The sequence below is a fragment of the Miscanthus floridulus genome, chromosome 17, assembly GCF_019320115.1.
Source record: "Miscanthus floridulus cultivar M001 chromosome 17, ASM1932011v1, whole genome shotgun sequence".
In the NCBI taxonomy this organism is placed as follows: domain Eukaryota; kingdom Viridiplantae; phylum Streptophyta; class Magnoliopsida; order Poales; family Poaceae; genus Miscanthus; species Miscanthus floridulus.
Window position 1 is genome coordinate 100619349 of NC_089596.1, and position 22428 is coordinate 100641776.

Below are 22428 nucleotides of genomic sequence, written 5' to 3' on the forward strand. Positions count from 1 at the left end.
TGCTAGCTAGCTACTGCGTACCTGCTGTGCACGTCGCCGACTCGCCGGCCGGTCAGTTAACCGGAGGAACAACGTAGCTCGCCTTGCCAATGAATACTGCTACCAGCGGCTGCAGTTGATCAAATGTGTGCCATCTTTTATAGCTAACGCTGCAAGGCGAGCTGAGAGAGATGAGATTATGATAAATTAGATCGCATGAGTTGTCGATTGTGAGGATCCAATATAATAAAAATGGGTAATTAGGAGTAACTTGCTAGCTACTAGGTGTAGTTCAAGCTGTATACATACATATCCCAGATGCTAATGCTAAATGAGGGATGAGGTTAAAGACTGAGCTATTAATTTGTGACGTAAAGGGTAACCTTTTATGTTTCTTGCAAGTAAAAAGATGGTTTATGAAGAGCATAATTAGGCAACATTACAATCCATATAAGCAGTTAAGCACAACATGCTGGATTACAAGTAGCATCCGAGATGAAATTAAAGCGCATTTAATTACATTAGCGTGTTGTGCCAATTCATGTGCTGCCAATTTTGCTCTCCATTAACCTTGAACAGACAAACATATCCTAATATATTAGGATCGCTCTTCCTCTCCATGTGTCAGAATTACGATGGTTATAGTTACACCAAAAAATAAGATTCTTGCAGAATGCTCTTCCTCGGAGTATGTACCTAGCAATGCAATGCTCTTACTCGTCCTTTTGTATTTATAGACCTCTAAAGTAGAAAGGAGAGATAAAAAATGAGTAGAAATAAATACAAATACAAATACAAATATAGATGCAATCATATATGGACAATCCACGATGGGGGAACTACTCAGGATCCTCCCGCGTTTGATCATCTTCTTTTTGTGATTGGTCTCAAATAAAAATCCCTCGGTATCCTATTATCACGCCAAAGACTGACTGTTTTTGTCATTCCCGATAAGCCAAATTATACCTTTCTTCAATGATTCAATAGTATGTTCATTGCACACCGTGTATTGGATGCATCCCTGTGAAAATTGTGTCAAGCAATTTCCCATTGAAGCTTTTAGAGGTCTATAATAGAGGCTATTTGGAAAGATTAAAAGTCGCCAAACCTGCCGTGCCAACATAGCGTGGTTAAATAGCCGAAAGTCCTTAAATCTCATTCCACCTCTACATTTTGGCTGCAGCAAATTATTACAATTCCAAGAGACCCAATGAGTATTCTTTTTCCCCTCTTCTCCACCCATCAATAATGTCGAATCATTTCCATAAGATCATAACAGAGGCCTTTAGAAAGCCTAAAGACACCCATCGTATATGTAGCAAGGTTCTGTGAAACTGATTTGACCAAAACTTTCTTTAGTGTCATTGATGAGTACTTGTCACTCGAATCAGCTAATCTTTTATCGAAACATGCTCTAATTGATAGGAACTCAGGTTGTGTTTGATTTGAAGAAAGGTATGAATAGAATCGTCCTATCCCAGTGTTTGGTTTAGGGGACAGATCCATCACTGATTTGTGTTTGGTTTGAGGACATTAAATCTGGGACGAACTTTCCTAACAGATTCGCCGCACGTGCTTCTTCCTTCAATAAAAGAAAAACAAAGACGAACGCCCAACATTCATTCTTCCTCCCGCCACACTTGCCCCCACGACAGGTGTTCAGATCTAGGTGGAATATTCCCTGATGGGATCGTTCTGACCCTGAGTGCCCCACCAAACACTAGAATAAAATCGAATATCCTACTTCGTCCCTATCCTATCCCCTAAACAAAACAATATTTTACCATTCTTCATGTGACCCTATGGAGTGGACAATCTGATATATTTCTCATCAAAAGTGAAAAGCCTTGTTTTCAATTTGAAGCATACCTTTGGATGGAATGCTGGGCTTTGTCATAGCACAAAGTCCAAACATAATCAACATTTTGGGTTAATTAACTAACCATTGCAACTACAATATACCTACTCAAAGTGCACGGGCCTTGGCATTTTTACACAATACTAATTTAGGCCACCAATGGAGCTTCCATATCAATCCTCACAAATTTGCTAATGGAATTGAATTGGCCTTGTGAAAGGTATGAGCTCTAACCCTGATACCAGTTCAAAGGAGACCATGAGCATCTGAATACAACCAAAAGATCAAAGAGGGAGAGGGATGAATGGGGTCTCTAAATATTTAAACGTAGGGCTTTCTTAAAATACACTATAAAAACCATAAACTTAACAAACATGATATGCACCTTAGGTTTTTTTTCCCAATGTGCCCTACCTACCCAACTCATAAAGAATTTCACAACCTAAATCCAATCCTACTAGCTAGTCTATACTAGTCTAGGAAAGCAAAATGCCACACAGATCAAGCAACAAGTAAAGAGCAAATCAAAAGAGAAAACTCTCGGAGACGAGGCAATTTTTCTAGTGGTATCAGTTGCCAAATTGCAATTTCTTGTCCACGTTGAACTCCACCAAGGTATACTCCTCATCACGAAGCCTTCCCTCGGTCATGGTGTTGAGCTCGCCACAAAGGTTTGTGCAATCAAGTCAAGTGCCACAAGCCACTAAGACTCACCACTATCGCCCAACTCTCCCGGTCATCTTGTTGTCGTCCACTATGGATCTTCTCCAATAAGGAGGGGGTCTCCTCGTCCCCCATACTCAAAGTCATTGTCGCTCCATACCAAGCTAATAGGGTTGGCGTACACCAGAATGTTGGCACTGCATTTGTCGGAAAGTCACTAAGACTTAGTGCTCAAGTATACCGATTCAATCACTTAAGCGGCCTGTTCGCTGCTTGGTTTCTGGGCTGATTTGGGCTGGCCGGTGCTGGTTTGTTGTGAGAAGAAAATACTGTTAGCTGGCTGATTTGGGCTGGCTGAAACCAACAAGCGAACAGGCTGAAGGTCTCAAATTCTAAGGCCTAACCATTGTAAAGATGAAAAATTAGGTCTATCATATGTCTTAGATGTGATCAATGCACACTTGAGCGGGTAGATGGAGTGTAGGATCATTTGCTCTAGCTTGCAGCAATCTTGGTGCACTCCAACCACATCAGCCAAGTGAGTCAGAACCCACATATATAACCCATTCACCCTGACGAGATGTTATATTAAAAAAAATTCTAGGAGCAACAGATGATTCGATGCTAGGCAAAAAGGCCAACGCCGTACTGTCTAGTGGCTACTAGCCATTGGAGCAATAGCTCGGTGCTCCATCGGAGTCCATCTTAACACTTGGACAATATGATGCATGTTTTCACACAATGCCACACTTGACGATATACTGCCATCTTCACTACTACCTCAGTTTTAAATTATTAAACGTTTTGACTTTTGTAGATACATTATTTTTAATATGTATTTAAAGATAGTGTGTATATCTAAATACATAGTAAATACTATGTATCTAAAAAAATCAAAACATTTTATAATTTAGAACGGACAGTGTACATGTCACCAGACAATACGCTGTTTGTCTTGCGTGTGCAAAAAACTGATAAACCCTTTCTTCCACCTCTGCACTAATAGAACTGAAATTTCGAATTTCTCGGCTATCTGCGATAAATTAAACTCATACTCAGCATGTTGGTCCAATACGTTTATACTCATCCGTTCAGTCAGTCAATGGAGAGTAATAGTTGTTTTACAATGTACAAATGAGGCGAGACGGCAGGCTACACTACAGCTAGCTGCACATCACCAGCCCTTGTAATCTTATCAAACAAACGAACAAATAAACCAGCATATCGGATTACTACTACTAATCAAACTCTAGCTAACCTGCTAAATTTGCCTCTTAATGCATGCGACAGCTTGCATGCCAAATGCTTCCACGTTAAAACATCGGAAACGGCTGCCGTGTCGCTAGAGCAAAGGGCCCTTCTCTTCTTCTTAGTTGGCTTGGTAGAATGGAAGAACGCGCTCCAAGGAAAGGAAAAGAACAAGCGAAAACGGTAGAAGATGTTGAGTAATATGCCGCTCCCCGTATGAACGCGCGGCAGAGACAGACGTCGAAAGGCTCCTCTGCTGCACTGTAGCCACAGTAGGGGCAGACGTCAAAGTCAGTCCTGCTGTCACATCTAGTCACTGTAGCAGCATGGCAGCCTAACATATCTGTGTACTAGGATTAGATAAGTAGAGTTGTATATATAGTTTCCCACTGCAACTCAGTAAAGAGAGTGAGTTCAGTTTTATCATCTTCTCTGCAGAGCTCCGGCCAATGCTGGTGCTTGTGCTGTGTATGTGCGCTCTGTTTTCCATCCCTTCTTCTACCTCTAGCCATAGTGTGTGGTCAGCAACACTGGTGAACGGTCGGCTCACCCTTGTTGAAGATCCAGGGGGGCAACAAGTGGTATCAGAGCCGTACAAGCACCGTCGCTGGACTAACCGCTGGCAATGACGGACGGTTTAGAGATGGGCGACAGCAGCGGCGCTGCTGTGGCTGCCCAGCCACTACAGGAGGTCGTCATGTGCACGGTACGGGAGGTTAGTGGCACCAGTTGGCCGACGCTGACTCGCACCAACTATGGCGAGTGGACGGTGACCATGAAGGTCAAGCTCAGAGCTCGACGACTCTGGAATGCTATTGATAAGGGCACCGGCAACAAAGAAGACGACATGTCAGCGTTGGAGGCTATCCTCGCTGCTGTGCCAGCGGAGTACAGGGAGCCGTTGGGGGCAAAGAACTCTGCTAAGAAGGCATGGGAAGCCATTGCAGTGATGCGCGTCGGTTTCGACCGCGCAAAGAAGGCGACGGCCCAGCTGCTGAAGCAGGATTACGCCAACCTCAAGTTTAAGGATGGTGAATCGGTGGATGACTTCTCCCTCCGCCTACAGTCGCTCATCAACAAGCTGAGGAGCCACGGCATCACCATCGACGATGAGGAGGCAGTCTCCAAGTACATCCACTCAGTGTCGGTGACGTACATCCAGATCGTTCTCTCCATAGAGACGATGCTGGACCTGTCCACCCTAACCATTGAGGATATGGCAGGTCGTCTGCGGGCGGTGGACGAGCGCATGGAGCAGGCCACAGCAACGATGGACAACGGCAAGCTGCTGCTGATAGAGGAGTAGGCTGCCCGGAGAAACTCCGGGGAAGCCTCCTCTAGCCGCGGCGGCGATGGCAAGCGTCGCGACAAGGCTTCTTCGGACAAGAAGAAGAAGAAGGTCGACCCCAACGCCTGTCGGCGCTGCGGGAAGACGGGCCATTGGGCAAAGGAGTGCCCAAATCATAAGCAGGAGAAGAAGGCTGAGGCTCATCTAACGTAGGCTGATGATGATGATGAGGTCAATCTCCTGATGGCGACGTTCTGTGCACTACACGGCATTGAGGCCAAGGAGAAGGGAGAGGTGATGGTGGTGAAAGGGCCTGGGAAGGCTCTGAAGGCTGTCAACCTCGACGAACCGTGCACCCAAGTCCACCTTGGACGTGTGGGCGGTGAACAGGAGCAGTGGTGGTACCTAGACTCCGACGCCAGCAACCACATGACGGGCTCCAAGGAAGCCTTCTCCGAGCTCGACGGCAACGTGATCGGCACGGTGAAGTTCGGTGAGGGCTCAAGGGTGACGATCTGAGAGTGCGGCACCATCATCTTTAGGTGCCAGAACGGCGAGCATCACGCGCTGACAGATGTATACTATATCCCGCAGTTGCGTTCAAGCATTGTCAGCATCGGGCAGCTGGATGAGCGTGGATGCGAGGTACTGATAGAGAGCGGGATCCTGAAGATTCGGGATCAGGAGCGGCGTCTTCTCGCGAAGGTAAAACGCTCACGTAACTGGTTGTACCTGCTCAACTTGAAGGTGGAGCAGCCGGTGTGCCTGGCAGCATGAGGAGCCGTGGTTGTGGCATGCTCAGTTCGGCCATCTCAGCTTCGACGCGCTCGGTCAACTAGAGAAGATGGTCCGAGGGCTGTCCCACATCAAGCACGCAGGCGAGCTGTGTGATAGCTGCCTGGCCGGGAAGCAGAGAAGGCTGCCGTTCCTAAAAGCAGCCAAGTATCGCGCGGCGGACACTCTCGAGCTCGTCCACGGTGATCTCTGTAGGCCAATCACACCAGCCACAAATGGTGGTCGACGGTACTTTCTCCTGCTCGTGGATGATTACAGCCGCTACATGTGGCTGCAACTCCTCACGAGCAAGGACGAGGCGACAGTGGCGATCAAGAAGTTCAAGGCGCGCGCGGAGGCAGAGAGCGGTAAGAAGCTATGCGTGCAACGAATTGATCGTGGTGACAAATTCACTTTGGTGGAGTTCGCTGCGTACTGCGTGGATTATGGTGTGTTGCGACACCACACCATGCCACTTGCCACAACAGAATGGCATGGTGGAGTGGCGGAACCAGACGGTGGTCGGCATGGCTCGATCCATGATGAAGGCCAAGAGCATGCCGGCAAGGTTCTGGGGTGAGGCGGTGACCACAGCGGTCTTTATCCTCAACCGCACGCCCACCAAGGCCCTGAAGGGCAAGACATCGTTCGAAGCTAGGTATGGGCACAAGCTGAGCTTGTCCTTCCTCTAGACATTCGGCTGCATCAGCCACGTCAGGAAGACGAAGCCGGCCCTCACCAAGCTAGAGGACAGGATCACACCGATGGTGCTCCTAGGCTACGCGGAAGGTACCAAGGCATACTGGCTCTACGACCCATGCGGAGACAAGGTGGTTGTCTCGCGCGACGTCGTGTTCGATGAGAAGGCAGTCTAGGACTAGAACAGTCCGGGCACAGGGGAAGCTGGCGGCTTCACCAACACCTTCATCGTCGAGCACTTGGTCATCCACGGTGGTGGAGACGCTGGAGAGGAGGTGCCGAGCACTCCAGCAACAGAGCCAAGCACTCCTGGGGCGGTGCCGAGCACTCCAGAAGGGGTGCCGAGCACTCCAGGAGTGGTGCCGACCACTCTAGGACGAGTGTCGAACACTCCCGTAGCAGAGCCGAGAAGTCTTGCAGTGGTGCCGACCACTCCAAGACTGGTGTCGAGCACTCCTGCAGTGGTGCCGACCACTTCAGGAGTGGTAACGAGCGGCCCAGGAGTAGTGCTGAGCACTACAGCGGGGGTGCCGAGCACTCCAGGTGCTGTGCCAACCACTTCGGTGGAACAGGGGACTCCATCGACGCCGATCGAGTTCACCTCACCTCCAAGCGATATCACTGAGTTCGTGGATGCCTTCCACGATGGTGAGGAGGTGCGGTTCCACCGGCTGGACAACATCGTCGGCGACGCAGGGTCCTCAGGCCTGTTGGGTCGGCTGCTCAATGACCCAGAGCTGCTTCTCATTAGTGTAGAGGAACCACCCACGTTCGCGCTGGCCGAGCGTGATGCAAATTGGCGACGAGCGATGTTGGAGGAGATGAATGCGATCGAGGAAAACGAGACTTGGGAGCTCATCGATCCACCTCCAGGATGCCGTCCGATTGGCCTGAAAATGGGTGTACAAGGTTAAGCGGGACGAGCTCGGCGCCATTGTCAAGCACAAGGTGCACCTCTTCACCCGAGGCTTTGTCCAGCGTGAGGGCTTCGACTTCGAGGAAGTCTTTGCGCCGGTAGCGCGCATGGAGTCTATCCGACCGATGCTGGCTTTGGCAGCAACGAAGGATTGGCGCGTCCATCACCTGGATGTAAAATCAGCCTTCCTCAACGGCGAGCTGGCGAGATGGTCTTCGTCAGGCAACCTCCGGGTTTCGCCATCAAGGGGGAGGAGCACAGGGTGCTTCGACTGCTCAAGGCGCTCTACGGGCTGCGGCAAGCCCCACGAGCGTGGAACGCCAAGCTAGATGCCACATTGGGCAATCTTGGGTTCACACGGTGTGCAACCAAGCACGCGCTCTACACGAGAAGGAGGAGCTAGTCGTCGGCGTGTATGTGGACGACTTGATCGTCACCGGCGCGCGTGCGGAGGACATCGATAGCTTCAAGCGCGAGATGGCAGCTCGTTTTCGAATGAGCGATCTCGGCGCGCTCTCCTACTACCTCGGCATTGAGGTGAGACAAGGGAAGGAGGCACTCACACTCAGTCAGAGCGCGTATGCCTTGAAGCTGTTGGAGCGGAGCGCCATGGCTGAGTGCAAGCTGTGCGTGACTCCGATGGAGGAGCGGTTGAAGCTGACGAAGGCTAGTACCACGACGAAGGTAGATGCAACACTCTATTGAAGCATCGTCGACGGTCTGCGCTACCTAGTCCACACGAGGCCGGACATTGCGTCCGCCATGGGCTATGTCAGCCGCTTCATGGAGGATCCCCAAGAGGATCACTGGGCTGCGGTGAAGCGGCTGTTGCGCTATGTCAAGGGGACGGTGGATCAGGGGATCGTTTTCCCCGAGACCGACAAAAGCGGGTTGCAGCTCACTGTGTTCAATGATGCAGACATGACGGGGGACATCGACGGACGGTGAAGCATCTCTGTCATGCTCGTTTTCCTCGGGTCAGCTCCAATCTTATGGCTGTCGCTGAAACAGAAGGTGGTGGCGCTATCCACGTGCGAGGCAAAATACGTGGCAGCGACCACAACAGCGTGCCAAGCTATGTGGCTGCGCCGGCTGCTGGGCGAGTTGACCGGTGTGGAAGCTCACACACCAACACTGATGGTGGACAACCAGCCCGCCATCGCCATCGCGAAGAATCCGATTCTCCACAACCGGAGCATGCACATCAACGTCAAGTCCTACTTCCTCAGGGAATGTGTCGATGGAGGGAAGATCCTCATCGAGTTCATCGAAACTGGTCGGCAACTCGCGGACGTCCTCACCAAGCCGCTCGGCCGTCTTCGGTTCACGAAGGTGAAGAAGATGATCGGCATGGAGGGAGTTCTAGGGTTAGCAGCATGATTAAGGGAAGAATTGTTAAGTAATCTGCTGCTCCCCTGTATGAACGCGCGGCAGGGACAGACGCTGAAAGACTCCCTGCTGCTGCACTGTAGCAGCTGTAGGGGCAGGCGCCGAAAGGCTCCCCTGCCGCACTGTAGCCATAGCAGGAGCAGGCGCCAAAGTCAGCCCTCTGTCACATCTAGTCACTGTAGCAGCATGGCAGCCTAACATGTTTGTGTACTAGGATTAGACGGATAGAGTTGTATATATAGTTTTCCACTGCAACTCAGTAAAGAGAGTGAGGTCAGTTTTGTCATCTCCTCTGCAGAGCTCCGGCCAACGCTGGTGTTTGTGCTGTGCATGTGCGCGAGCGCTCTGTTCTCCCTCCCTTCTTCTACCTCTAGCCATAGTGTATGGTCGGTAACACTGGCGAGCGGTCGGCTCACCCTTGCCAGAGATCCAGGGGGCCAACAGAAGAGAAATCTCAAACAAACACGTAGTGCCTCGCAGCTGCTAGATGGGAATGGCGCCATTGCCGGTTGTTGAATAGTGCCCATTCACCAGGCCCTTCAGTGGCTTCATGAGGTGCCCATTCTGGTAAGCTTTTAGCTTCGGTGCTCCTCCGGTATTGCTGATGCATCTGCCTGTCTTACTGATAATGCCACCTTGATCAAGCTGACCTGATGACGCTGCTATCAATCCTGCCAAGATTTTCGTTAAGTGCTCAAGCGTTTAAATTTCTTTCAAAAGCAAAGAACACTTCAGCAGGCAAAATAAGTAGAGGTTTGAGGATGTCTTACCTAAGAAAAGCGGAGATGGCTTGCCAGGCCTTGACTTGAATTCAGGGTGAAATTGTACACCGACGAAAAACCTATGAGTTGGTAGTTCGATAATCTGCATGTGACAAATCAAATACATGAGACCAGGACATGGTTAATCTTCATGAAAAATGCTGGCAGTCATACCTCCATGCGTTTACCGCTTTCATCCCTGCCAACGAAAGAAAGCCCTGCCTTCTCAAATTCTGGGACCATATCAGGATTCACCTCGTATCTGTGGCGGTGCCTTTCATCAACGTAGCTAACATTGCCATACCTAAGGCAGTTCAGAATTCAAACGATTGCCCAAGTACTCCATAGATAATCAAGTGGTAAAAGAGGGACCAGATGTAAAACTCCTGCGGAAACAATGGTGAAAGATGTGGGAGGTGCTTCTTACAGTATAGCAGATTTGCAGTTAGTGACCTGGAAAAAGGTCCTCCTTGATCCAAGGCGCATTGTTGCCCCCATATGGGTTTTGGATCCCTGCAGAACAGGAGAAGCATGGTTGGCACTAAAACTCGTGCTAATTTTCAACACAAAGGAAATAGGAACTGTAGCAAAATAATTACCTCTGGCATGAAAATAACACATGGTGTTTTTGTGGTTGGATCAAACTCTGTGCTGTTAGCACCATGCAACTTCATGATAGAACGTGCAAACTCAATCACTGCAATTTGCATGCCCAAGCAAATGCCAAGATATGGAATGTTTTTTTCTCGCGCGTATTTTGCAGCAAGAATTTTCCCTTGGACTCCTCTGTCTCCAAAACCTCCTGGCACCAACACACCATTTGCACCCTGAGGTGCAAAAATTCGTTCAGATTTCTATATAGTGGGCTAGTGGCATGTCACAAGAAGGCATTCTATGCTTACCTTTAGCGACTCCCATGCTTTTTCATAGGCATCAGGAGTCTGCAAATGCGACAGTATCCCAATTATTATCAGTTAACTCTCTAAGATATAGAAAAGAAGAATTGATAAGGCATAAATAAAACTGACCTCTTCTGCTGTAGAATCTTCAAGATCACAGGAAGGAACCCAGTCCACCACAAGTTTCCTGTCCAAAGCAACCGACGCATGCAAAAGAGCCTGACAGAAGAGGAAGAAACAGATAAGGCCCACCAGTTTGGTTCAAAACTATATCTGTGTTATAAGATATAAAACGGTAATGGCACCTTGATAACAGATAGGTAGGAATCTGACAAGCCAGTATACTTTCCAACCATAGCAATCCTAACCTGAAAAGGATTTTCATGCCATAATATCAAGCACTGGTTATTATATATAGAGTCAATTCGGTATTGGAAACAACAGTTAAAATGATCAACAAACCAACCGGAGTTTTCAATCTGTCACATCTGCTGGCTCTTTCAGTCCATTCAGACAATTGGGGTTCTCGAGCAACTTTACCCACACTGCACGCATGATGAAATAATACATGTAAGTATTCATAGAAATAAAGCCAAATGGAAGAGCTTATAATACTTTGGTCCAATGGCATACCACTGAAGGTCTAACACTTTCAAAATAGCTTCATGGGCCTTCTGATCCTATAAAGAGAGAAAAGATTTCAGGTTAACCATGTCAAATGAGAATTTGGCAATCATGCATACAAATAATTTCATATGACATACTCTGAGCAACAAAGGGATGTGCCAAATGTTCGTGACATCATGGAGATCAATGATATTTGGTATCTGCCAAATAAAATCAAAGTCAGCATTGTTGTTGCATGATGCGGACTTGATTTATTTTTTTAAAAAAAACTCTTGAGCAAGCAACATTTTTACCGGAACATGACAAAATTGTGCGAGCTTCACTTTCACATGTTCTTCAAGTGGCTGCCAAAAAGCACAGAGCAAACCATTTATACAGCCACCATCAGCATTGAAAGGTTCAGAGGAGGCACGTTCGCTGGTTGGTTTCTGGGCTGGTTTGGGCTGGCTGGTGCTGGTTTATTGTGAGAGGAAAACACTGTTGGCTGGCTGGTTTGGGCTAGCTGAAACCAACAAGCGAACAGGCTGACGGAATGAAAATACAGATAGAAGTTATGTGGTATACCTGTGTACTACGACATGCCAAAATATCAGGCATGAGTCCAAGTCCTCTAAGTCCGCGAACACTATGTTGGGTGGGCTTTGTTTTCTAGATAACAGAGGAAACAACAGCATTAGTTTCTGAACAGTAATAATATCTTCGGAATATAAAAAGTAACACTGTACCCCCAAATCAGGAGAAGCTTACCTGCTCACCAACTACATTTAGAACTGGTACAAGACTGACATGCACCAAGCAGAAGTTTCCAGGCCCTGACAATTTTCACAAGATTGCATCAATAAACAATTTATGCTAATAGCGAATAGACATCGGATCAACATCCTTGAGTAAAAACATAAGTAAAACAAGGAAAAAGATTACGAAGATTTACAGAGTTTCCTTACCTACATGGTATGAAAATTGACCTAATGCTTCAATGAAAGGCATTGATTCAATGTCCCCTGCATCAAGAATGCCACTGTCGTTATGCGGCAAAAATATTTTGTCTCCTGCACCGGAATACTTACAGGTATGGGAACAATTGAGCAAACTTATGCTATTTTGCGACTTCCTGCAATGATACAGAATGTTTTTTTACCTATAGTGCCACCGAGTTCTATTACACAAACATCAGCTGAACCTTCTGTGCCATCAACTGGATTCATTGCCACACGTTCGATCCACTCTTGTATTTCATCTGTGATGTGCGGCACAACCTGATAAAGAGAATTAACTCTAATTCTTAAACTCACTGTAACAATTGGCACCTTTTCTATGGCTACAGAAAAGCATGGAAATCTCTGTTCTGATAACCATTCCTCACCTGAACAGTTTTTCCTAGGTAATCTCCTCTACGTTCCTTGTCAATAACAGACTGCAGTTTGAACATTAGTAGAAAAGTTATTAACAGTTATACTATGAAATCCAAGATATCTCATAAGGTATACAGAAACATGTGCTCCGGTGGTCCTAAATTCTGTCGACTACAAAGTGATAGACGACAGCTACCCATTTTCATTAAACCATATTTCTAGTATCAGGATTTCATTATCTATTCTAATTCATATTATGTGTTACTATACTTTATGATAAATCCTGAATGCACATATTTAATTTCAAGCACTAATAGACCTCCAGACGAATTTGCAGATGCAGTAAAGGAAGCAAACAGTTCTACAATGGGTCCTAGCCTATGATTGGTGCACTATTAACCTGATGATATGCTTTCTACCAACCAATTGCTTGAGACAGCATCACAGCAGTGGCTGACTAAGGACCAGATGATTTCCCACATGCATTATTGAACTGTAGCAGATCTTAGAATGAAAAAAAAGCAACATCACAAAAGATTTGTGGGTTCCATTAAAAATTCAGGTAAAGAAGCACCTAACCTTGGTGCAAAAGAAAAAAAATCACCGAATATTCCTAGTCCGTAAATGTCAAGGTGAAGCGTAAGCCACAACTTTAACAGATAATATACTGGCAAATTAGCTCAAAGCCTTGTGTGGACTTTTGAGAGAGGCTGTTTATTCCCGTCACCTGGTAGATCTTCCCCGTGGTTATGTTGTTGTCACGAGTCAACTTGATGTCTAGAAATCGTTCGTAGTTTCCAAGGTCCAAGTCCGCCTTTGAAAAGAAGGGTTGGAACAAAGTGAAGTCTCGTTAGCCCATGAAAGAAGCCTTGGAGAAATATAGCACAGTTCTAACACGTTGGAGAAGAGGAGAATGGACAGCAGGACAGGTGTATGAAGCGCTAGTACTGACGACCAGTCCGTGGCAGGTTTGAAGTTGCAAAATAAGGACGATATGTGGCGCTATCGTGCAGCTGCTAACGTGTACCACTCGGTACTGGTCTAAACAGTACAATTCGTGGCTCAAATCTCCAGTAGTGTAATGTGGTGATCGGTGTACACTGAACAAGAAAGTACGTACAGGGGAAAAGAAAGTACGTACAGGTCTACTAGCTATATGCAGTGAGATGAATCGTACCTCACCACCGTCGTCCAAAACAAACACTTCGCCGTGCTCGAACGGAGACATGGTTCCGGCATCGGTGTTGAGGTATGGATCTGCACACCAACGACAGCGAAAGAAGTTCAGATACGGTATCATCTCCCAGAGCCCCAACAGATAAAACTCAAAGAGTCAGAAGTCTCCACGGCACTAGCTCGATCAAAGTACATGCGTATAGCAAAACGAGCGTCAAAGAAGTTCATAAGTAGTATGAGGACTTCAGTGACCGCAATAAGACACGTAAGTATAGCGGAGAAACCTGCAGTAAGGCCTTGTTAGTTCCTTCCAAAACTTTACACCTTATCACATCGAATATTTGAACACATACGTGGAGTATTAAATATAGACTAAAAATAACTAATTACACAGATTGCGACTACTTTACGAGACGAATCTTTTAAATCTAATTAGTCCATGATTTGACAATATGGTGCTATAGTACCACTACCACATGTGCTAACTCATGGTTTACGAACGGATTATGTAATTTATTTTTCTATTAATATCTAAACAACCCACGCGACACCCATGTAACATCCACCCCAAACTTTACACCTGGATCTAATGAAGGCCTAAATCAAGTACGGGGCAATTCTTGCCGGGACGTGACGAGACAGGGTAGAAAACGTTTTTGTGCAAATTGAGACAGACGCGAGAAATGAAAGGTGCACAGCACTTGGCCCGCATGAAGAGACAAAAAAGACTCCCAGTGAGGACAAAATTCCAGAGCACGGGATGGCAAATTTGACCTGTATTACTACCCCAATAAAAAAAAACTGTGCGCCTGAGAAGTTCATGTGCTCCAAGGAACCCAGATAGTGACATTGACACAGGATCAGATACCCACTTCAACAAACCAGCGACGGGTACGTGATCGCGGTTCAAAGGGGAAAAAACGAAACATGGGACATGAGATTTGAGATTATTTTAACAGAAAGCTAAATTGAACGGCCGGCGACTTGGCTAGCTAATCGCTGCCTGGCCGGCTGGCCATCAGAGGAAGAAAAAGGTAGAATTGCTTTGTGGTACGTACCAACAGAGGAACAAGCCCACCAAGACAATAGTAGTAGTAGTCTGTAGTAGCAGAAAAAAGAAATTGGGTGTAACCTATAAACCATGGAAAGCTACAAGTGCCTACTGTAGCTACTAAAACGATGCCACATGAGATTAAGCCTTATCCACACATCCAAGAGCAGCCGAAGGCGGCCGCCGTCAAGAGTCCAAACCTGAATCAGGCCGCCATTACGATGGAAATGGAGTCAGTCCTAGCAGTAGCTAGTAACGTGAGTACCCTAGTGAAGTGTGAACCCCCCACCCAATTTGTGACGATCTCGAGAGAGAGAGACGACGAGGACGAGTTGTTTATGCCCGGAACCACCAAACGGAAACGGGCACACGCGTACGCATGGGAGGGACTAGGGGAGAGTGGGGGGTGGGGGGGCGGGGGGGGGGGGGGGGGGGGGGAGGCCAGAAAAAGGCTGGAGCGGCTTTTGTTTTGTACGGGGAGGCCGGGTGTTCGCGGCCTGTTCGATCACGTGGCCGCCATTACTCTCCTCCTTTTTTCTGTTTGAACGGAGAGGGCCGAGAGGGTTGAAATCAGAAACGGACGCACCGCGCGCGCGGGCTGCGGCGGCGGCAGCGGGCTTACCGATCTTGATGGAGGTGACGCGGAAGCCGCAGGACTTAAGCAGGACGCCGATGCTGCTGGCCGTCACGCCCTTCCCGAGCCCGCTCACCACTCCGCCGGTCACCAGCACGTACTTCATGGAGTCGGTTCGGGGTCGATCTCCTGGCGAGAGAGCGAGCGAGGTCACCTCGATCGTCGCACGCGATCGAGTCGAGGAGGGAGTGGCGGAGCAGACTGGCGGCGGTGCCTGCCGCGGCGAGGCGGAGGAGGTGGGAGGCGAGATGGGAATGGGAGAGAGGTTTTTTTTTTTTTTTTGTTGGGTTGGGGGCCAGCCAAGGGAGGTTGGGGTTTGGGAGCGCGGAGGGGAGGCCGTTAAATAGGCGTTGGCCCTCGGATCGGAGAGGGAGAGGACAAGGCCACAAAGGCCACTGGTGGGGCCCACTACGGTGCTCCGTCGCGCGTACAGTAACTGACACCGCGAAGACCTGTAAAACCCCCTCTCTAGTCTCTACCGGGCCGGGCTCTCTCCTCCTGTGGCGCTAGAGTACAATTTGCAACGAGACCCTGTAAAGCGTACAGTGGTGTGTGTAGTAGTTTATTTATTCAGACAAATCCAAGCCACTGGACCACACCACACTTCATTGTTTGTGCAGGTATTCTAGTTGCAGTGTCACTAGCTATAGCACGTACACGCCCTCAGGCCACAAGTGTTCGCTTGAACCTTTCAGCGCTGCGGCGCAGCCGCTGTGGCTGAAATCTTCCTAGCACAGTACTGTTCAAACTGCAGCGAGGCCACGAGTGGAGGTTGAAAGTTAGGTTTGCATGCTTGGTACTTCGTGGTCTGCTTTTAAGGGTATGTTTGGTGTAATGGCCCCGTTCATTTCGCTGAAAAAAATAAGACGAAACACTGTTCCAGCTGATTTATTGTGAGAGAAAAATACTAAAAGTACGGATTATAAGAGAAGCGAACAGGAATGTCTGGATTCTCGTTCGGGTCCAGATTCTTGTTTGGATTCAGATTCGCTGAAAACATTTCTCTAGTGTGTTAGCTGGATGGATTATTTGAAACTAGAACTAGAAACCGGCGAAATCAAAGGTGGGTTAGGCTATTTGTCTTAGCTAGTACTATCTCTATCCACAAAACAATGCAATTCTAGATGCAATCTTGGTTGACGTGTCTCAAGTTTGACCAAATATATAGGTAAACAATGTTAATGTTTATGACAGCATATCATTATAATATGAAAATACATCTCATAACAAAGTAATGATACTTATTCGAACTATTAATATTGATACATTTTTTATAGTTAGTCAAATTTTAGATATTTTAACTTAGTATTATGCTAGAATTACATCTTTTGTGGACGGAGGGATACAAAAATGAGCTGGCGATTCTGCCGAGAAACCAAAACGTTCCATGGTTCCAAACCCACCATAAGTGTGTAGTGTAAAATCAAGACTTTGGGAGCAGAATAAAAAATAACTACTACTTTCACCAGAAAAATATAATGGAATAAAAGGCTTTTTCATGCCAATATTGATATGTTGGTTATGATTGAAAATTTGATGTTCTAGTTTTGTTTAAGTCAAATTACCTAAAGTCTAACCAAGTTTATATAAAAAAATACTAATATCTATATTACCAAATAATTATGATTAGATCTGTGACACAACATATTTTCAGAGTATAGCTTTTGTTGGTGTCATAAGTATTAATAGTATTTTTATATAAATTTAGTTAAACTTAAGATAATTTGGCTTACTCGAGAAAACTAAAGCATCAAGTTTCTTTTGGAGTAGAGGGGTAAATATTGTCAACTTCGAAATAGCACTTGAAAGAGCCCAAATTCATCCAAATGTTTGTATTGTTAGCAATAATAAGGAGACGTTGGCATCACATATTCTTGAATTTAGAGGTGGATAATATTAATACATCCCATTTTATTTATTGGGGTACCAAGAGTGTTTGGCAAGTAGCAAATTTCCTACTCTCAAACCATGACTTTTCTTGGCCGAACTGTCGGAATGGACCGGATGAAACGAGCAATGAGATGACGTGTCGTGTAACGAGCAATGTGATGACGTGTCGTGTTCTTTGGTACATTTGCTTGAGTGTTTGACATTTCTCACGGCCAAGTGGAACCATCTGGTAGGATTGATTGATTATAATCTCTTCGACGTGAGATTATATTCCATTGTTCTACCGTAGCAGCCTGGATGCTTCCGCACACTCTAAAGGTTGCATTGCCCTTTTTTTTTTAAAAAAAATTACCATGCATTCAGAGGATTTCCATCTACTACGTACCCGGCCCGGTCATTAATAATGAACGTACCGTATCAGCAACCGAAATGGTGTGGTGCGTGGTGGGTTGGTGTTGTATGTGAAGTCTTCCTCCTCGGTTAATTAAATAATTTAGGTAAAGGTCCAACTCTAACACTCCATGCATGTTTTGAACTTTCAAATGGAGGAAGGGGAAATATGCTGGAAAAACTTACAGAAAAAATCATTTATAATGCATAAAAAAATCTGTTGATGGTGAAACCTGAACATGCATTGGACACGAACGGAAGGTATATATTCTCGTATATATATAATAACTGTTGGAGCGTACAAATATCATCACTTGGCAACCGTACGTTCAGATACACGCAGACAGGAGTACGTAGGAGTAGCATGCATGCATGATGGAAACCACTGAGCGACGACGTGCGTCTGACTTTAATTGGGAGACCTGGAGTATGCACAGAATATGTTCCCTCGGTGACCTGCTGGAAGTCCAACGTACGTCAAGGTCGACCGAGTGAGTCCCCGTTCTGGTTGTCGGGCATTACCACGAAATGCTTAGTAGTAGGTCATATATACTCCTATACCATCAAACGTTAACAACAGCTAATTAACAAGAGCAAAAGTTGGCGATGAAATCGTCTTCGAATAATCAGTGCGTGCATCACTTTCTAGCCAGCCTAGGCTAGGCTAGCTTTGCTCCCAACGAGGCCTGATCGAGAATCAGATTCTAGTTAATAGTAACAAAGAAAGCATAGCCATTGGCCAAGAACCGTACGTGTGACAGACAGTCATCATGCATCTCGATTTCTTCTGCAATTGCCGTATGGACGTGTGGCGTTCGGGCCTTCAGCTGTCGCGTTTTCATTTCTCGGCCGGCCAGAACGACAACCATTTCATCCATAATATGGATTATTGCCGACTAAAACAGTGCTGCCGCTATTTCGATCGGCTGCGCTGTCGATCGATCGATTGATCGAGAGAAAGAGAGAGAAAGGACGTGTGATGGTGATGATATATCGATCCGGTAGGGTTCAATACTTCTTCTTTTTTGAAACGAACGTGGGGTTCAATTGGGGCCATCTCTTTCGTTGAATTCTCTCGCTCTCTGATCAAATCTGTGCAGTAGGAGTTCGTGAGATCCATCCGGCCGGCCAGCCGACCAGCAGCTGCTACTAGCTATTATATTTCACTGCTCGCTTATTCGGATTTGCTTTGATGCTACTCTTCGACCTGACACTACCATATGCGATCGATGAGCTGCGCTGAGCTGCGACCCAGTCATCTGCAGGTTCTCACGTCTTTTTCAGTAAATGCGAGCTCTTTACGCTAAACATATGTGGTCAGATCATTAATTTCCCAGTCATCTCAGCCATGATCATCTCAAGTGAAGTTAATTAGCACAACACGGAAATAAAGGAGGCTCTTTTTGCTTGCTGCGTGAGATGCTGCATGGTGGGGCTGACAGCGAAGTAGGTACGGTGCTAGATTGATCGGGATATTTGGTTACATATATGTCATATGTGGCTCTGTTGATGACCGGCAAAAGGTGAGCATCATTTGGAACTTGAAACTTGGCGCCAGATTAAAGGGGTTCTTATTAGTTCTCTCCTCCCACGTTCCCACCTGCGCTGCTCAGCTATCAGCCAGATTTCTATTGGTTATGAGTATGTTTTTTATACCGGATTTCTTCCTAAAACCGACGGTTCTACCGGTTTTTGCTGCGCATGCTTGATTTTTTAGATGGACCGGACCAGCCAAAGCTTTTTTTTTTAATTGGATTGTTGTTCCGGTCCCCATAACTAGGACTCTTAATCCGGTTTTAGTAAGTTTTATTAGATAATGGAAAATTTCTGGCTTTAACCTTCTTATAGGAAAAAGAAGTATCAGTCCAAACTTATACAGCAACACACCCATATATAATTGGAACTTATTATATAATAGGTTCAAACTAAAGTTCGAGACGGTGAATGAAGGATCATCCATTCGATGCGAAGAACTCCATGGCTCATGATTCTAGTAGCTTGTAAGTGTCAAGAATCCGTTCATTGCCGTCATTCGGGCGCTGCAATAGAGCCCAAAATCGTAACCAATGTGTCCCCTTGAAAAGAACCTGCAAAAAAAAAATTGGTGACCTTTATAAAAAACCATATCGTTCCTTCTGATCCATATTGCCCAGCAAAACGTCGCGTCCCATTCAATAAAAGATGATTGTGTTTGAAATAACTATGCCTCCATCTCGTGTGGCTGGCAATATCGTCTTCTTGCCACTTTCCCGCTTCCTCTATGTAGCCTACATAGATACTCCATCTATTTCAAATTATAAGTGCGAGCATTTACAACAGCAAATTAGTTCCTTTCATTCCACCATGCATGTCTTGGGAGTGCACTTATTTAGTATGGTAGAGATGTCAACAAGCTCTCTCCATTCTAAATTATAAAACGCTTTGGCTTTTCTATATACTTAGATATATATTATGTTCAGATATATAATAAAAATAATATATTTAGAAAAATCAAAATATCTTATAATTTGAAAATAATGGAGGGAGTGCATATTTAGTATCGTAGAAATTTATCTTAGGCTAAAACCAAAACAACTTATAATTTAGATCAAAGAGATATACCTCTCAACCACGTCATATTCTGAGGCCCGGCCGAATTCACGGAACCAGCAGTGCCAAGGAAAACCAAACATCTTCTCTGCCTATAAATGTATGTATAGTCGGCAGCTTATGTATCAATGTTCAAAACAACGTGTGTTATATATCACCCACCACGCTTTCCAATAAACTAAATGACGCTTAGGTCATCATTATCCTAATCGAGCCCTGCTAATCCATCTTACGCACCGCCATTGGATAGAGTGATATTGTTAGTGAAACATCGCTATCCCTTTCACGCATCGAGATCGACCATACTCATGTTATCCGATAGATCCTTACCTTCGCCACCTAATCGATCGGCTCTCGGCTACCGGCCATAGCTACGTTTGCCCACCTGCTCTGTTTCATGGCAGTTGATGGCCTTCGGTTGGGCGGTTACTCTCTCGTCTCGTCGTCGTCGCGGTGGCCTGCCCGGCCGGCTGCCCGGCTCAGTCAGATGACCCGCAGATCGAGCTGCTGCTGCTGCTGCATTTGCCCAGACAGAGAGGTCCACGTCGCAGGGGCTGCATGTTCTCTCCCATCTCTGCATGCCATTTCTTCTTCCTTCTGCTTCTGCATGCATGCACGGCCGGCCTGAGAGCGGAATGAAGCGGCCGGGCCGGGGGAATGGATGGGTATGGAATTGAATTGGTGCCGGCACCAAGCGAAAGAAGAAACTATTTTTTGACGCACTATATAAATGCTGTGCCGGCCCAATAGGCAATAATTTTGGGGCTGGGCACTGCATGAAACACAGCACATGCCGGGTCTGGCTGTGGGCGTACGCACTCTCTCGAGTCGAGTCTGGACCAAAACGCCCGGTATTCATTTCTCCTCCATGGCAGTGCCAGACAAGGCACGTAGTACCATGTACCACTGATGAGCGTCCCTGCAGTCCGCGCAACACTGTCTGCTACGCATCAACCATGCAAATGCTTAGCGCCCTGGCCCTGCGATGCGCAGCGATATTTTTTTTTTGCCTCTTTATTACCCTCGATCGGTCTTGGTCCAGATAATTATTGCCTTAAGTTTCTTTCCACCGACCAACCCACAAGAAAAGGTTTAGCCAATTAAAAAATAATAATAGCTTTGTTAGAGCAACTCTAGCATGATCCTACCCTATTTTCCAGGCCCTAGCCAGAGTAGAAAAACACAAACACGGCAAGGGCCTATGCTCGGTCGTTAAGTCCACCCAAGAGAGAGGGAGACATGCTTTCTTCGTTTCAAATTATAAGGCGTTTGGACTTCTCTAGTCTTTAGATACATTTTTTTACTCATCTTCTAATTTAGAATAGAGGGAGTATCTTTCCGTTAGGCATGGTCGACGATGAGTACGACAAAGTCGGACTTGTGTGTGGCAAGCCATAGGGAGAGAGACCCTCGGTAGCCTTGAGGAGTAAGAAGAGGATAGAAATTGAGGAGAGAGAGAGAGAGAGAGAAAGAAAGAGGCCCACAGGTGTGCACATATGGAGAGGATAGAAAGGGAGAATATATAGACCCTAACAAGCGGGCCTCACGTGTCAATGCCATCTGAAAAAATAGGGGCTAAAAGTTAGGGGACCGTTGTTAGAGTTAGAGGCTAAAATTAGAGCATGAAAAATGCCGTAGAAGTCTCTTGACAAGAAGCATAGGCCTATTATTTTAAAGGGTTGTTGCTTAAGTTACTCTTAAGAAACAGTGTAAGCCATCGATGGGTGTACAGAGGTATTTTTCTCCCCACTCAGTCGCGCATCGACTTTTCAACCTTGCAATAGCTCAATTGAAAACCCTAACCTCGCTAAAGTTGAAGAAGATGGTTAGATGGATGTGCGATCTTGACTTTAAGGAGCAAGTAGTGGTCTAGCCAAAACCTCATAAAGCGAGAGGAATAAAAAAAATGTGCTCGGATCAAATATAGCAATCCGCTGTTCTTCCGATCAATAAAAAAAAAAAAGCAATCCGCTGTTCTTTTTTTTTCTTTTTCCTAAACCAATGTGTCGATTTCTTGGAAGGTGGAGGGAAGCATAAAAAACTATTGTCCGTACTATACGATACGACGGCCGTGACGCGTTTGAAGGTAGCTAGCGGTCTTAGCAGGCACGTAAGAATATGGACCGGACGTCTGCCATGCCACAGCTAGGCCCTTTTGCGCTTTTGCATGGGCGACTGACTGGTTTTGTATGGTTGGAACGAGCACTCTGCGGTCTCGCCTCCTCGCGCGTCCGGTTCCGGTTTA

At 46.3% G+C, this 22428-nt stretch overlaps 2 protein-coding genes across 4 annotated transcripts; one reads left to right on the forward strand and one right to left on the reverse strand.

Moving 5' to 3' along the window:
* The first annotated feature begins 7902 nt into the window (after positions 1 to 7902).
* On the forward strand, positions 7903 to 8373 carry LOC136516085 (uncharacterized mitochondrial protein AtMg00810-like). Its single transcript, XM_066509486.1, has 2 exons — positions 7903 to 8051; positions 8133 to 8373. Exons 1-2 carry the CDS (start codon positions 7903 to 7905, stop codon positions 8371 to 8373), a joined length of 390 nt encoding a protein of 129 aa, XP_066365583.1.
* Positions 8374 to 9030: 657 nt separating this feature from the next.
* LOC136514967 (uncharacterized) lies at positions 9031 to 15616 on the reverse strand. 3 transcript variants are annotated; one of them, XM_066508663.1, is made up of 20 exons: positions 15303 to 15616; positions 13631 to 13710; positions 13181 to 13267; positions 12465 to 12515; positions 12240 to 12357; positions 12046 to 12150; positions 11849 to 11913; positions 11666 to 11749; positions 11395 to 11445; positions 11239 to 11301; positions 11108 to 11154; positions 10941 to 11019; positions 10780 to 10842; positions 10604 to 10693; positions 10478 to 10516; positions 10175 to 10402; positions 10003 to 10088; positions 9750 to 9879; positions 9585 to 9678; positions 9034 to 9485 (listed from the first exon to the last, which is right to left on the reverse strand). In XM_066508663.1, exons 1-20 carry the CDS (start codon positions 15418 to 15420, stop codon positions 9298 to 9300), a joined length of 1866 nt encoding a protein of 621 aa, XP_066364760.1. In that variant the 5' UTR covers positions 15421 to 15616; the 3' UTR covers positions 9034 to 9297. The 3 variants fall into 3 exon arrangements, with proteins under 3 accessions (XP_066364762.1, XP_066364760.1, XP_066364761.1); XM_066508664.1 differs by having other exon boundaries at positions 9036 to 9485; positions 12046 to 12102; XM_066508665.1 differs by lacking the exon at positions 13181 to 13267 and having other exon boundaries at positions 9031 to 9485.
* Positions 15617 to 22428: the final 6812 nt, after the last annotated feature.